General features: G+C 43.7%; 1 protein-coding gene across 1 annotated transcript in view; it reads left to right on the forward strand.

The window, feature by feature from the left end:
* Positions 1–16,538, forward strand: part of NPLOC4 (NPL4 homolog, ubiquitin recognition factor) — a 79,874-nt gene that overhangs the window by 4,725 nt on the left and 58,611 nt on the right. Inside the window, exons 2-3 of the mRNA XM_008048839.2 lie at positions 8,782–8,894; positions 14,851–15,027. Coding sequence (XP_008047030.2) covers positions 8,782–8,894; positions 14,851–15,027 — 290 coding nt within the window. The remainder of the gene's footprint in view (positions 1–8,781; positions 8,895–14,850; positions 15,028–16,538) is intronic.

Here is a 16,538-nt window from a genome sequence, read left to right on the forward strand (position 1 = left end):
CCGCGGGCTCAGGCAATCTACTCACCTCAGCCTCCCAAAGGCGCGGGATTACAGGCTGAGCCACTGAGCCCAGCTTAATTTTTTGATTTATTGTAGCAACGAGGTCTTGCCAAATTGCCCAGGTTGGTCTTGAGCCCCTCAGTTCAGGCAATTTTCTCGCCTCCACCTCCCAAAGTGCTGGGATTACAGGCGTGAGCTACTGTGCCTTGCCTAATTACATGTTCTTATGCATATATAAGAAAGAAAATCTAGTCTAACTTAAGGAGTAGTATCTCTATACACCATTGCATTTGGAGTCCAGCCCTTATGAATCATGTTTTGGCTCAGCTGTTAGTGCACATGTCTTACCCCTAAGGGTCACCTTCTTCATATTGGGAAAGGTGGGTGTTCCGAGTACCAATGGCCAGTACCTGTTCTGCAGGTGCTGGAGCATTCTTAATTTTACCAGCAGGGCATGACAAACAAACTTTTTCTTCCTGATTGATCAGTAAATGACTTGTTTGATGGGATGACGATGTCCAACCTTGCCTCCTGGAGTGACAAGTATCCAGGAACCTAGGCAGAAATACAGATGTTAGTCCTGTTACCCAGCTGGCCGGGGCTGTGAGATACTATCTTTTTTTTTCTTTTTTCTTTTTTTTGAGTTGGAGTCTCACTGTGTCGCCCAGACTGGAGTGCAGTGGCTGCTCCCAGCCACAGCAGCCTTGACCTGCTAGGCTCCGGCGATCCTTCCACCTCAGCCTTCCAAGTAGCTGGAACTACAGGCGCTCGCTACCATGCCCAGCTAATTTTTTGATTTATTGTAGAAATGAGGTCTCGCCAAGTTGCCCAGGTGGGTCTCGTACCCAGGGGCTCAGGCAGTCCACTCACCTCAACCTCCCAAAGCACGGGATTACAGGCTGAGCCTCCGAACCTGGCTGTGAGACACTATTGATCATAAGATGCATCCATTTCAAAGATGTTAAAATCTTATTACATGATAATTTGTAACCTGCTTTCTTCCACTTGACCATAGATTAGGGACATGGTTTTATATCAGTAAATGTAGATTTGTGTCCGTTTTATTGTAATAAAAGTTACACATAATGTCAAATTTACCATCTTAACCATTTTTAAGTGTATAGTTCAGTAGTGTTAGGTAGGTATAGGCATATTGTTGTAAAACAGATATCCGGAACATTTTCGTCTTGCGTGTCTGAAACTCTACTTGTTAAAAACAACTCCCTACTTCTCCCCACAGCCCCTGGTAAGCACCATTGTACTTTCTGGTTTTTTTGTTTGTTTGTTTTGAGTTGGAGTCTCAACTCTGTCACCCAGGCTGGAGTGCAGTGGCACCCTCATGGCTACTGCAGCCTCTACCTACTGGACTCAGGTGATCCTTTTACCTCAGTCTTCCGAGTAGCTGGAACTACAGGTATGCATCACCATGCCCGGCTATTTTTTTGATTTATTGTAGAGATGAGAGCTCACCAAATTGCCCAGGCTGATTTTTTTTTTTTTTTGAGTTGGGGTCTCACTCTGTCGCCCAGACTGGAGTGCAGTGGCCGCTCCCAGCCACTGCAGCCTCAACCTGGTGGGGCTCCGGCGATCCTTCTACCTCAGTCTTCCAAGTAACTGGAATTACAGGTGCTCGCTACCACGCCCAGCTAATTTTTTGATTTATTGTAGAGATGAGGTCTCACCAAGTTGCCCAGGTGGGTCTCGAACCCGTGGGCTCAGGCAAACCCGTGGGCTCAGGCAATCCACTCACCTCAGCCTCCCAAGGCATGGAATTACAGGCTGAGCCACCGAGCCTGGCTCTCAGGCTGATTTTGAACTGGTGGGCTCAGGCAGTCCTCTCACCTTGGCCTCCCAAAGTGCTGAGTTTATAGGCGTGAGCCACCCCGCCTGGCCATACTTTCTATTTTATGAATTTGACTATTTTAGGTACCACAAGTGAGATTATGCCCTCTTCTTTTTTTTTTTGAGTTGGGGTCTCACTTTGTCATCCAGGGTGGAGTACAGTGACACGATCACAGCTCACTGCAACCTCAACCTCCTGGACTGAGGTGAGCCTTTTGCTTCAGTTTCCAAAGTAGCTGGGACTACAGGTGCATGCCACTGTGCCTGGCTAATTTTTTTATAGAGACGAGGTCTCACTATATTGTCTAGGCTGGTCTTGAACTTTTATTTATTGTAGAGATGAGGTCTCGCTGCCCAGGAGGGTCTCGAACCCGCGGGCTCAGGCAATCAACTCACCTCAGCCTCCCAAAGGCGCAGGATTACAGGCTGAGCCACCGAGCCCGGCTAGGTCTTGAACTTTTAGGCTCAAGCAGTCCTCTTGCCTTGGCCTCTCAAAGTTCTAGGATTATAGGCATGAGCCACCATGCCTAGCTTCATTTTTTTTTTTTTTTTTGAGTTGGAGTCTCACTCTGTCACCCAGACTGGAGTGCACCACCGCAGCCTCGACTTGCTGGGCTCTGGTGATCCTTCCGCCTTAGCCTTCCGAGTAGCCGGAATTACAGGCATGCGCTACCATGCCCTGCTGATTTTTTTGATTTATTGTAGAGATGAGGTCTCACTGCCCAGGCAGGTCTTGAACCCGCAGGCTCAGGCAATCCACTCACCTCAGCCTCCCAAAGGCGGGGATTACAGGCTGAGCCACCGAGCCCGGCTCCCTCATTTTTAATTGTAAATAATTTGGCTGTTCATATGTGTCAGAATTTTAAATGGATTTCGAAATGGGCTTGCTGTCCACTCACAGACTTGCCTGGAAAATGTTAGTCAGCCACTCTGAATGTTTTCATGTAGAGCTTGCTTTCCCCATGCTTGGTGGCCTTGATACTGATGTGGTATGGTCTTTAAGGAAATTGATGTTTACAAGTATGAGATGGCTCATGTTGAAAATATCTCATAGAATCTCAATTACTGGTTTCTTTGAGACTATCTAATGTGTCTCACTCAAGGATTCCTTCTTTGTGAGTCATCAGACTATAACCCCAGGGGGGTAAGTTCTTCTTTCCTACTAGGTTAGGTCTCTGCTCTCTTCCTCATCTCCAGTGTTCTTTGCCTTGTTCCCCTGAAATGGTCCTTAGCGAGTTACCTCTGGTGTCTAGTGGGCAATTCTAAGTCCTCATCATAATTAACCTTTCAGCAGCATGTGATATGGACCATTTTCCTTAACTCCTAAACTTTTTTTTTTTGCCTTTTAAAAAATAACTGTGAGATAAAATACATATTTAGAAATGCTTGGGAATATGGACAGTCAAATTATATATAATAAAGCAGACACCCAGGTCAAGGTTGGGAGCAGAGCCAATACTCCAGAAACCATTGGTGCTGCCTCTCAATTACACGTCCCCCATCCACACCCCTCTCCTGACATTATGAGGATTGTTCTTTTATTATGTTTTACTGCCTCAGCATGTGTTTCCTTTTTTTTTTTTTTGAGTTGGAGTCTCACTCTGTCACCTAGACTGGAGTGCAGTGGCCGGTCCCAGCTACCGCAGCCTCGACCTGCTGGGCTCTGGCGATCCTTCCGCCTCAGCCTTCCAAGTAGCTGGAACTACAGGCGCGCGCTACCACGCCCAGCTAAGTTTTTGATTTATTGTAGAGATGAGGTCTTGCCTGCCCAGGCAGATCTCGAACCCGCGGGCTCAGGCATTCCACTCACCTCAGCCTCCCAAAGGCGCGGGATTACAGGCTGAGCCACCGAGCCCGGCCAGTATGTGTTTCTAAACCCCAGATTTAAATTTTGCTTGTTCTTGGACTTAACATAAGTGGAATCATGCTATGTATTCTTTTGTTACCTTCGATTAGAAATATTTATATTAATTTCTATTCCAAGCCAAGTTTGCTGTTTTATTATAATAATTTACACATCCAGATTACCTCAAATATGAATATGAAACTTTTTTTTTTTTTTTTGAGTAGAAGTCTCACTCTGTCACCCAGGATGGAGTGCAGTGTTGCAAGCTCATGACCATCGCAGCCTCAACCTGCCAGGCTCAGATGATCCTTCCGTTTCAGCCTTCCCGATAGCTGGAACTGTAGGCATGCACACCACGCCTGGCTAATTTTCTGATTTATTATAGAGATGAGATCTTGCCAAGTTGCCTAGGCAGGCCTCGAACCCCTGGGTTCAAGCAATCCTCTCGCCTCTGCCTCCTGAAGTGCTAGGATTATAGGCATAGCCACCACACCTGATGAGTTTTTAAGATTTTAAATATGCTTTTATTAGATTCTAAGATTTTTTTTTAAATGCCAAGTGTTTTATGTTAGATTTCTACATCTGTAGATAAAGAAGTTCAAAGTTCACAGAAGCAATTATTTTTATAAGAATACCATAAGAAAGCCTAATACATACATTTTTCTGTCTCCCAAAAGTACGAATCATATGGAGTATTTCCACTGGCTATCGTATTTGAAAATGCATCTGCATCTCAGTCCTACTAGAAACCTTGTATAAAGCACGAAGCTCTGATCATGTAATCACAGGGGAGTCGGCTTTATTTTACATGGAAAAGGTTGACCATACAACACCCACCCTATTTAGGAAATTGCTTTTTGTACTAGGAATATGTGATAAGTTTCATACAGCTAAAGCTCTGGTAAGGGATTTCTTACTCTTGGCAATAGTTTGCAGTGCTTTGTCTACAGAAAAATATTATTTTATGTTTTTGTAGAATAGGTGAAAATTCCGCAATATGTTAATTTCAAAGTGTTTAAGCTGTTTCAGAGAAAAGTCATGTAAACATTCTTGTTAGTTTTTAGTTGTGCTTTTTTTTGCACTTGAAAATTCAGGTTTAAAAAAAAAAATTTGCAGGTTTCATGGTCTTTATTTCCTAATACTTTTTTATTAGTGCCACCTGTAGCTCAGAAAAAAATAATCACATGGTATCAAATAATCATAGTATTTCCTATATAGAATCCTAACTTTATCTTTTTTTTTTTTTTTTTTTTTTGAGTTGGAGCGAGACTGGGCAACAGAGTGCAGTGGCTGCTCCCGGCCACCGCAGCCTCGACCCTCTGGGCTCTGGCGTTCCTTCCGCCTCAGCCTTCCAAGTAGCCAGAACCCGGCTAATTTTTTTGATTTATTGTAGAGATGAGGTCTCGCCAAGTTGCCCAGGCGGGTCTCGAACCCGCGGGCTCAGGCAATCCACTCACCTCAGCCTCCCAAAGGCGCGGGATTACAGGCTGAGCCACCGAGCCCAGTTCTGACTTTGTCTTAAAGACTATTTTTTGTTATCACATTCAGAATTTTGGAATGACAAGGTGATTTGGGGTTACTTTTTTTTTTTTGAGAGTCGGAGTCTCACTCTGTCACCCAGGCTGGAGGCAGTGGCATGCTCATGACCACTGCAACCTTGACCTGCTGGTCTCAGGTGATCCTTCCCCTTCAGCCTTCCAAGTAGCTGGAACTACAGGTGTGCACCAGCACGCCCAGCTAATTTTTTGATTTATTGTAGAGACGAGATCTCGCCAAGTTGCCCAGATTGGTCTTGAATTCCTGGGGTTAGTCAGTCTTCTTGCCTTCGCCTCCTAATGTGCTGGGATTATAAGCATGAACTAGTGTTCCCGGCAGAGTTATTTTTCAATCCATTTTTTTCGTAGAAAATATGGTTAGTATATGAAGGTAATCATTAAATTAATTCTTTTTCCCCCTAATTGAATAAATACTTATTAGATTTTTATCTATAATTCCATATTGAAGGGTAAATCAGTCATTGGTAATAGCAGGTACAACATGGTATGAATTGTAGATAAGACTACAATTGACTCAGAGAAATATACCCAACTTGTTGTTCTCATTCCCAACCTGCATTATCTTTTTGCTACAATTTCCATAGCTGTTCTTTTTTTTTTTTTTTTTTTTTGAGTTGGAGTCTCACTCTGTCGCCCAGATCGGAGTGCAGTGGCCACCGCAGTCTCGACCTGCTGGGCTTTGGCGATCCTTCCACCTCAGCCTTCCAAGTAGCCGGAACTACCATGCCTGGCCATGTTTTGATTTATTGTAGAAACAAGGTCTCACCAAGTTGCCCAGGTGGGTCTCAAACCCGTGGGCTCAGGCAATCTTCTCACCTCAGCCTCCCAAAGTGCTGGGATTACAGGCTGAGCCACCAAGCCTGGCCTTTTTTTTTTTTTTTTTTAAACCAATCTCAAAACATTTCATTTAATGTGATAGTTCCGTATTATATAATTTAGAGTTCTTCTCTTCATAATTTCTTTCATGTTTACTTTTCCAGTGTATTCCCTGGGCTGTTTCTTTCTGGTATTGCTTCTCTTCAGCCTGAAAAACAGTCATTAGCCTGCTGGTCACAGACCTTTGGCTTTTGTTGACCTGAAAATATTTTCATTTCACCTTTGTATTTATGTGAAGGATATCTTTGTTGGATATAGAATTCTAACTTGATAGGTTTTTATTTCCCTCATTCAGCATTTAAAGATGTCATTGCATTGTCTTCTGGTCTTCATTGACTTCAGATTTTCAGCCATTTGATTCTGATGTGCCAAGCGATAGTTTTCTTTGATTTATCCTACTTTGGGATAGTTTGCTAAACTTCCTGAATTGTTTTTTTTTTTTTTGAGTTGGAGTCTAACTCCGTCGCCCAGACTGGAGTGCAGTGGCATGCTCCCGGCCACTGCAGCCTCGACCCACTGGGCTCCGGCAATCCTTCCGCCTCAGCCTACCGAGTAATTACAGGCGTGTACTACCATGCCCGGCTAATTTTTGATTTATTGTAGAGAGCAGGTCTTGCCAAGTTGCCCAAGTGGGTCTCGAACCCCTGGGCTCAGGCAATCCACTCACCTCGGCCTCCCAAAGTGCTGGGGGATTACAGGCTAAGCCACCGAGCCTGGCCTTCGAATTTGTTATTTGATAGTTTAAATCAAATATGTGGTTTTTGGCCATCCTTCAAATATTTTTCTATTCTATGCTGATTCTTTTCTAAGGATCATGTGATACTGTCCTATTGGTTCCTAAGTCTCTGTTCATTTATCTTTCAAATCTCTGCCTTCAGATGTATAGGTTTTATTAACCTATCTTAAGGTTGACTGTTCTGCTATCTCCCTTCTGCTGATAAACGTGTTGTAAATTTTTCATTTCAGTTGTGTTTTTCAGTCCTAGAATTTCCATTTGATTATTTTGTAATTTTTCTGTCATTTATAGTTTCTCTGCTGAAATTCCCTGTAGAGAGCTAGTTCTGGCCCCCCTTATTTGTCCCAAACTCAGATGCCCACCTGCCTGCTGGGTGGCTTCACTGGGATGTCTAGTTGTCATCTCAGATCTTAGTGTCAAATGGAAGTCCTGACTTTCCCTTTAGTCTTCCTTTTTCGGCCTTCCCTTTTGTGATTTCTCACAAGTGTCTCCTTTACCCAGTTACTCAAGCCAGAGGTGTAAACCTTACTCTGATGTCCTTTTCCTCTCTCACTCCATTCTCTTCCCTTGTCCTGCCTGCTACCAGGGGCTGGCAATGATCACAGCTGGAAGACGTACTCTTCCCTCCATTCCTGCCATCCCAGCCCGGGTCAGCCCTTGTCTCTTGTCTGAATGACTGGCGCTCCGGCTTCCTCTTCAGAATGATGTTGGGAAAGAGGACTCAGGGACTTCCTGTGCTCAGCCCCCATGGCTTCCCATGCTCTTGGGATAGAATCCAGATTCCTCACAGCTCACATGGTTCTATGTGGCTGGGCCCCTGTCTGCCTCACCAGCCTCATCTCCTTCCTTCTTCCATCTTGCTTCTTGGTCTCTAGCTTCTGTCTTCTCAGTACCCTTTCTGCCTGCTGGCTATTGTCCTTACTTTTCCTGCCTGCGGTTTCTCTCCCAGCTTGTGCGTGGCAGGCTTGCTCACCTCTGTCTAGGCTCTGCTTAGTTGGCCTCCCATCTGGAGTGGCCTCTCCCATGTTCCTCTCTTCTCCTTTTCTGTCTTAGCTTTTGTTGACTTTTTCTCCCCCATTTGATTGTAACATCCTCAACAGCAGAAACCTTGTATTGTTTAGTTCACTGTTGTGTTCTGAACACCCAGAACAGAGCCTGACACATAGGACTGCTTAATATTTGTTGAATGAGTAAGTGAATATTCCTAGCATCTGGCAAAGTGCTCGGTACAGTAGACATTCATGACTGAATTAGTGGCATCATTTTTCTTTTAATGTTAGGTTTCAAAATTCGGCCAGGCACAGTGGCTCATGCCTGTAATCCCAGTGCTTTGGGAGGCTAAGGTGAGAGGATTACCTGAGCCCACGGGTTTGAGACCAACCTGGGCAACTTGGTGAGACCTCATCTCTACAATAAATGAAAAAAATTAGCTGGGTGTGGTAGTGTGTGCCTGTAGTTCCAACTACTTGGAAGACTGAGGTGGAAAGATCGCCTGAATCCAGCAGGTAGAGGATGCGGTAGCTGTGAGTGTGCCAGTGTACTCCAACCTGGGTGACAGTGTGAGACTCCGACTCAAAACAAAGCAAACAAAAGACACCCAAATTTGGAATTATATTTTTACAGTTGATTTCAAAAGTAGAAATTAAACTTTTCACACAGTTATGCCTCTTTTTGCTTCAAACTCTTGAATGTGTTAGACAGTTTTATCATTTATACAAAACCTTTGCTTCATTCTGGCCTCTTTTCTCATTTTAATTGGCACCTGCATGAGCAGTACAGATTTCCTCAGAAGAGCAAAATAACATGGTGAATGATGAGCTATTTCTGAACCTAGTAAATGTTTTAGTAATGTTTGATGTATGTGTGTTATATGTAGTGATACTTAAATATTTTATTGAATCTCTGTTACTTGGCACTTGTTTTAGGTTGCAAAGGAATTTGGCTTCCAAAATAATGGCTTCTCAGTTTACATCAATAGAAACAAGACTGGAGAGATAACAGCATCCTCCAACAAATCTCTCAACTTGCTAAAAATCAAGTAAGTATCTGATGGAGAGAAAGCAGGGAATGGGGGGCAAAGACAACCCCTGTTACCTACCTGAGATTATGCAGTTTTATCCTATTTCCTCCTCATGCCACTCTTATTACGTACAGTCTTTCTAACTGACCAAAATACCAGTGATTATATTGCTTGCCAGGAATTCAGCAGTTATCCCAAATCTGCAGTTATGGTTGAGTATGTTTTATTGACTTCCACAAAGTGTCAATTTTGGAATGTGTGTCACTGAGAAGAGTTATAGCCTCGGGTCCATGTATGTAGTGGGGTAAGCTGCACATTCAGCTGCTTGTCTGAAGTGAAAGACTTTGAGCACAGCTCTGTGCAAGGAAATCACATCCACCCTCCTTGGAGAGGTCGGAGACTGGCAGTGTGATGGCCCATTGCCACTCTTTAGAGTTGATTAGTCATGTCTGTTGGGCTTCTAGGATGCAGAGACTTCTTACTACAACCCACTGCTATTTTTAAGTGATAATATTAATTAAATTAATTATTTAAAAATTTTTATTTTAAAGATATGAGGTACAATTCAGGATTAGGTACATAAGTGGTCATCCTACAGGTGAAGTTTGGGCTTCCCTTTGGTCCCCATTTCGCCTGGTTTGTGATCTGGTACTCTATTTTTTTGAGTTGAAGTCTCACTCCATCGCCCAGTCTAGAGTGCAGTGGCACACTCATGGCCACTGCAGCATCGATTTACTAGCCTCTGGTGATCTTTCAAGTAGTCAGACTATAGGTGTGTGCTACCACGCCTGGCTAATTTTTTATTTATTATAGAGACGTCTCGCCAAGTTACCCAGGCTGGTCTCAAACCTGTGGGCTCAGGCAGTCCACTCGCCTCAGCCTCCAAAGTGCTGGCATTACAGGCTGAGCCACAAAGCCTGACCTGGATCTGGTACTCTTATTAATGTTTTGTGTTCCTCCCCTTCTTCCCCTGGCAGTGATAAATGTTCCAGGTCTACTTATAAGTGAGTGAGAACATGGTACTCAGTTGTTTGTTTCTGTGATAGATCACTGAGTATGACAGACTCTAAATCCATCCAAGTTGCTGTAAAGTTCATAATGTTGTCCTTCTTTATGACTGTGTAATATTCCATTGTGTATATGTACTACTTTTTAAAATCGAGTCCATCTTTGATGGGCAGCACTGTTGGTTCCATGTTTTTGCTATTGTGAATGGCCCACTGCTGTTTTCGTACAGTATTATTGGGATACAGCCCAGGTATGTTGTCAATGGCTGTTTTCATGCTTCAAAGGCAGAGTTGAGTAATGGCAGACTGTGAGGCCTACAAAGGCGAGAATGTTGACTATTTGGCCCTTTATAGAACAAGTGTGCTGACTCCTGTCTATACTACCTGGGCACCCATTTATGTATTGGTGAGCCAAGTTCTTAGCCTCAGTTCAGTCCTTGGAGAGTGTGGGTGGTTAGCATTCCTCTTGGGGCGGCAGGCAGCATGTGCTGTGGCCGCTGGCTGGGCCCTGCTGGCAGCTGGCATGTGTCTGTTTACCAGCCAGAATAATAGACTGTTTTGGCAATTTGGTCCACAGATTAATGTATCTAGGGAAAAAAATATGTAGTTACAGCATTCACTTGTTTATTCTTCAGTAAAGATTTATTGGGCACCTACTATTTGTCTACTCCTGGAGTTAGATGAAGACTTTAATTGCTTATAATCATTTCCATAGTGGCCAAGGACCATCTTTCCTTCAAGGTTGTAAAGGACTTGGCATCTTGACAATCATTTCTTGTGAATGTCACGCGAGCTTAGATTCACATTCTGCCACTCACTGGCTGTGTTATTTGGGAAAATTACTCAGCAGCACTGGTCCTTGCATCCTTGTCTATGAAGGGGTAACAATGCCTCCTTCACATGATCGTGTAGTGCCTGTGTGCATGGTGAGCACTGGAAAAATGACAGCTATATTTTTAAAACTATTCTGCTAGGCAGATGCAAGAAAGGGAGGCTACAGAATGAAATACCTTTGAAACAAAACCATTAGAACTATAGTGTTATAATATTAGTATTACACCACAGATGCTGGAATAGTTAAACAGTCCCAGAGGTGACACTTAGAGTGTTATGTTTTTTAGAATTGTCCTAGAGTATATCTTTTTCATATAGTCCTAGTACTTATCAACGTGGATATAGATTATGAGAACTAAGTTCTATCACTTCTCAAGAATGACCTGAAACATGTCCTTATTTTGCACAATTTTTTTTTTTAGTTGGAGTCTCACTCTGTCGCCCAGGCTGGAGTGCTGTGGCACATTCCTGGCCACTCTAGCGTCGACCTACTGGGCTCCGGCAGTCATTCCGCCTCAGCCTTCCAAGTAACTGAAACTAAAGGTCCACGCTACCATGCCTGGCTAATTTTTTTTTTTTTTTTTTTTTTTTGAGTTGGAGTCTCACTCTGTCACCCAGACTGGAGTGAAGTGGCCGCTCCCGGCCACTGCAGCCTCGCCTGCTGGGCTCCGGCGATCCTTCCGCCTCAGCCTTCCAAGTAGCCGGAATTACAGGCGCATGCTACCACGCCCAGCTGATTTTTTGATTTATTGTAGAGATGAGGTCTCGCTGCCCAGGCGGGTCTCGAACCCGCGGGCTCAGGCAATCCACTCACCTCAGCCTCCCAAAGGCGCGGGATTACAGGCTGAGCCACCGAGCCCGGCTGCCTGGCTAATTTTTAAGAAATTTATTGTAGAGATGAGGTCTTGTCAAGTTGCCCGGGCTGGTCTTGAACCTGCAGGCTCAGGCAGTCCAATCTCCTCGGCCTCCCCAAGTGCTGGGATTACAGGCTGAGCCACCGACCCTGGCCTGCACATGTAAGAGTGATATTTACTTTCGACTGGGCTCAGTGGCTCAGCCTGTAACCCTAGCACTTTGGGAGGCTGAGGCAAGTAGATTGCCTGAGCCTGCGGGTTTGAGGCCAGCCTGGGCAATTTGGCGAGACCTCATCTCGACAATAAATAAAAAAATTAGCCAGGCATGGTGGTGCATGCCTGTAGTTCTGGCTACTTGGAAGTCTGAGGCAGAAGGATTGCCAGAGCCCAGTAAGTTGATGCTGGAATGGCCGTGAGTGTGCCACTGCACTCCAGCCTGGGCGAAAAGAGTGAGACTCCAACTTAAAAAACAAGAGTTACTTTCTTTGAGGTCTGTGGAGATCTTTTCCAGTTTCCCTGGTTCAGTTACCACTGTTCTGCAGTCTATTGTAATTCTAGTTGTTGTTCCTTTGTAGATGATACATTTTCTTCCCCTTTCTGGCTGCTTTTAAGATCTTCTGTTTGTCTTGGGGCCCTTTAGTTTGTTAGATTTTTTTCAGGTGTAGATTGGTAGTTTGTTTGTTTAATTCGACTTGAGGTAAATTCTGCTTTCTCTGTCTGCAGATTCTGAGCTGCAGATCTGCATATCACTTCTGGAAAATTCTTGGCTACTATTTCTTGAAATATTCTCTCTCTTTTTTTAATTATTTCAACAATTATATTTTTCACCAGGACCTGTCCTAAAGGGGCTGGAAAACTCATGGCTTTTTTCTCTTTTAAGTATTACTTCTCCCCTGTTCTCTTTATTATTTCAGTGATTGCATTTTTTACTTTTATTTATTTATTTAATTAATTATTTTCAAATCTGGTTATTGGCTTTGAGCACTCACAGGGACCATGTTCCTGGCTCCTCTCAGTTTTTGTTCTGCTCTCACACTGGCCCACAGGCCTCCATGAAGACTGCCAGTCTTTGGGGCTCCCCTTCTCTGACTCATCAGACATGCAAATCTGCCTCTTGGGTCTTATGGCTATTGGTGGTCTGTTTGCCCCTGCTTGTATCCCTATTCCTTGCAATGTTATCAGTTCTATCCTTGCAGCTTGGTATGCTGTCTAGCCTCTCCATATGCAGATCTGGGGACCCACTTTCAAGAACCCTACCTGATCATTTTGGATGGTCTTGACTCTATTCCATTGTTCATTTCACATTCCACACAGGAGTTTATGTTCTGTATCTCCTGATTCCGACATCTGAATCCTTGGCAGTCTAACTCTGTTGTTGTCTGTGCCAACTCTTACTTGTGGTGACTTGTTTCTTTTATTTGCTTGAGAGGTTATATTTGCCAGCGTTAGTCTTGGGGAACCCTGAAGGATCCAGCTGTAGCATCTCTACAGAGGTTTGCAGTTGCTTCTGTTGGCACAAGGGGGTGCTGTGGACCTATGACTCCTTTGACTTAATTTCTGTTTTTTGGACTTCCTGAACCAAGTGGCATCCCTAGTTCCACCACTAGATGAATGGCAGCGCAGGTTTCTGTTTAGAGTCTCAGTCGACTTTTTTTTTTTTTTTTAATGTAGTAGATAGAGGCTGACAGGATTTCTCTTTGGTTCCTATTTTTGACTGTTGGATTTTTCAGCTGGTGGATGTTTTGATGTCCTTCAGTCATCTGGTTTAATGTGGGAGTTTCGGCTCTTCAGCCAGTTCTAGGCAGGGAGGCTTGAGAGCTTATGTCCTGTTGCCCAGCAAACAACTGTAAGCTGAGTGAGTTCCTGCTAGTGGCCTAGACCCAGAGGTTGGCTCTGAGTCCCCTTACTGTTCTTGTCTGCGTGTACAGCTGGTTTTTTTGAACCCCTAGGGATTTCCTTTACTTTCTTTAGGCTTAGCAATCTATTTTAGATAATATTTGTTAAAATTGATCTAGTGTCTGAGCCAAGTTTTTTATAATTGGAGAGTGTTTAGGAATATCTAATCTGCTGCTAGAAACAGAAGTGTCTTGATCACAACTTGGCAATTTTATCACCTCTAAACTATGGAAGGAAAAAGAGGAGAGCACAGATCTATGGAAGAGTTACACCCACCCAAGCCTCTTGGTATCCATGTGTCCTCGAGTGCTTGCAACTTGTGGCCCCTGGTCTTCCTTCAGCTTGTTGGTATAGAGCTGTGGAGACTGTCTTCTCATTTTCTCTCCTGTGTGTGTCTTGTTGACAGCAATGAAATATTTATCAAATGGCGTTCTGTAGCCTCTCCTCCAAGGTTGTCATTGAAGTTTAGTGTTGGGAGCTGTTTCTGGTCATGTGAGTCCCCAGAAGGCTTCTGTGAATTGCTGGTGAGTGGAGATGCTGATTAGCTTCCGGTGCCAGCAGTTTGCCAAGCCAATCAGGCCCTGCTACAAGTCAGCAGTGTGAGTCTGATCAAGGGAAGAATACCATTTATGTTGAAAACGGAGAAAAACCAAGTAGTGCCATTAGAACTTTGACTTGTGGCAACCTTTTTGGGAAGCAGTATGTCAGCAACCTCAGAAACAAAAACTCTTCAGTCTGACAGGGCCATCTGTGGAAACTAGCCCTATAAAAGTAAAACCACATGGATGTCTGTGCGTGGGCTTTTGTGGGTGTTGTTGATGGTATCTGAAATCGGCAGCTAGCATGCATACCCCTTAGTGTGGGATGTTCCAGTGAAATGTGAGGCAGCCTCACTGTGCAGCCACTTTTGTAAAGTAGTGACAGTCCCCATATATGATATATGAGCGAAGAGAAGAAATGGAAAGATACACATTAGGTCAGTGAACTACGGGGAGAGGAGGAGCTGATTAGAGGCAAAGGAATGACAGAGTGGGAGCAGAAAGTGAGAAGCAGGAGGAGGGCCCTAAATACCCAGGAGATCCATTGGGGCTATATATTCATTCATGTGAAATCAGATGGGCATATGGATGTGTTTCACAGATTCTAAAATAAAATTGTAAGAGAAACTAAATTACAAAGAACCTACTGCTGATCTATATAATGCCAAGAAACACGGGAGAGATGTGAGAAAAGAATTCTGGCCTCTTAAACCTCATTACTTAGGCTTTTAGGAATGGTTGGCGTTTGCTTTTTATAGGTATCAAAATGCCCAAAGTTGGTCTTCTATGCAGCTCAGGTTGTAGCATAAAGAAAGGCATTGGCTTATATTTGTCATTTAAACAGGCATGGCGATTTGTTGTTCCTGTTTCCCTTGAGCCTTGCTGGGCCCTCATCTGAAATGGAGACATCGACTCCACTGGGGTTTAAGGCCTTGGGCACTCCCAATGTGGTGGAAGATGAGATCGATCAGTACCTCAGCAAACAGGATGGGAAGATTTACAGAAGCCGAGACCCACAGCTGTAAGTGTTCTATGGGAATCCATGGTCCTACATGTGGTAATGTTAATAGATGAACAAAGGGAACTATCTATAATATGCCTTGTTTTAGTAAGTATCTGATGAAGAAATGTAAGTTTTGAATTTATCTTTTCTGATTAAATTTCACTTCAGATTGTTTTGTTAGCTTTTTATCAGTTTGAATCTCAAAATATATTCCATATATCTAAAAGTTTGGAAGGATTTGGATACTAAGAGATTTGAAAGATATCCACAGGGAGATAGGGCCTTATGCCAAGTCTTTACTATGATGTCCCCTGGAGATGCTGATCCCTGTGGCCGATTGGGACTTTGGACAGTGATGGCAGGGAAGGGGAAGAGTGAATAGGATTATTAACTGGGTGTCTGCCAGCACGAGGTGCTTGTTCTGTCCTCTCATTTGATAACAGAATTATTTTGACATTATACACTAGTATATTCTTTGCATGCCCTTAGTGAGCATTTCACTTGGAGAAGATGCAGGTCCTTTGAATATTTACGTCCCACCTAGGGCTATACAGACATTTGTTTATGTGCACACTTGTTTTAGAGTTTTTACAGTTCTTTCTAAAGAAACCTGTTAGAAACATCTGAGTTTACACTCAGTGATGTGAACCTATCTGAGCAAAGGTTGTTTGTCTCTGCAGTGGCATCTTTTTTTAAAATGCATCACTCTGTAAATGTGATGAGGTGCTGACATTGAGATATTGGGATTCCAAATGCTGCTGCATTAGCAACTTTTATGTCTTAGATTAAAGAGCCACAAATGGTGCTCAGCTGCAGTTGGCATAGAGCCACATCGTAGCCATAGCCATTAGCCAGCCCGCCTCTTCCATTTGTGTTTCCTCCCAGGAACCCAGTGTAGTTTGCTCACATGATCTGCGTCTTCACTGCTTCATTAAGTGGTCTTTTAGAGCGTGTGCGTGTGTGTGTGCGGGTATGTGTGTGTGTGTGTGTGTGTATAAAAGTGTATAAGTTTGTAAATTCTGGCTTGTCATCAGTTAGAGCCTGCCTATTGGGAGAGAGGCTATCTCTATTCCAAAATATGGAACATACATGCATCAAAGAATTCTGACCTGATTTAGAAAGGGATCTGACTGAGCCCTGGAGGGACTACAGCTTGGCTTTCCCACCAGCCCCCTACCACTGCCCTCTATACCAAGCACATCTCTCCTTTATACTCTGCATGTTGAGCTGCCAAGGTTTTGTGACTGAAAATGCCTAAAACCCATGGATTTAAAAACATATCATTTGTGTTTTTTCCAAAATGCACATGAAGTAGGTGTTTTCCAAACTTGGGTTATTTTTATACCACTCTGAGGGTTTATTTAACAGTTATTTTTATTTTTTATATATTTTTATTTTTATTTTTTTTGAGTTGGGGTCTCACTCTGTTGTCCAGACTGGAGTGCAGTGGCCGCTCCCGGCCACCGCAGCCTCGACCTGCTGGGCTCCGGCAATCCTTCCGCCTCAGCCTTGCAAGTAGTCAGAATTAC

Source organism: Carlito syrichta, unplaced genomic scaffold, assembly GCF_000164805.1.
Source record: "Carlito syrichta isolate Samal-C Ts95f unplaced genomic scaffold, Tarsius_syrichta-2.0.1 Scaffold126816, whole genome shotgun sequence".
Classification (NCBI taxonomy): Eukaryota; Metazoa; Chordata; class Mammalia; order Primates; family Tarsiidae; genus Carlito; species Carlito syrichta.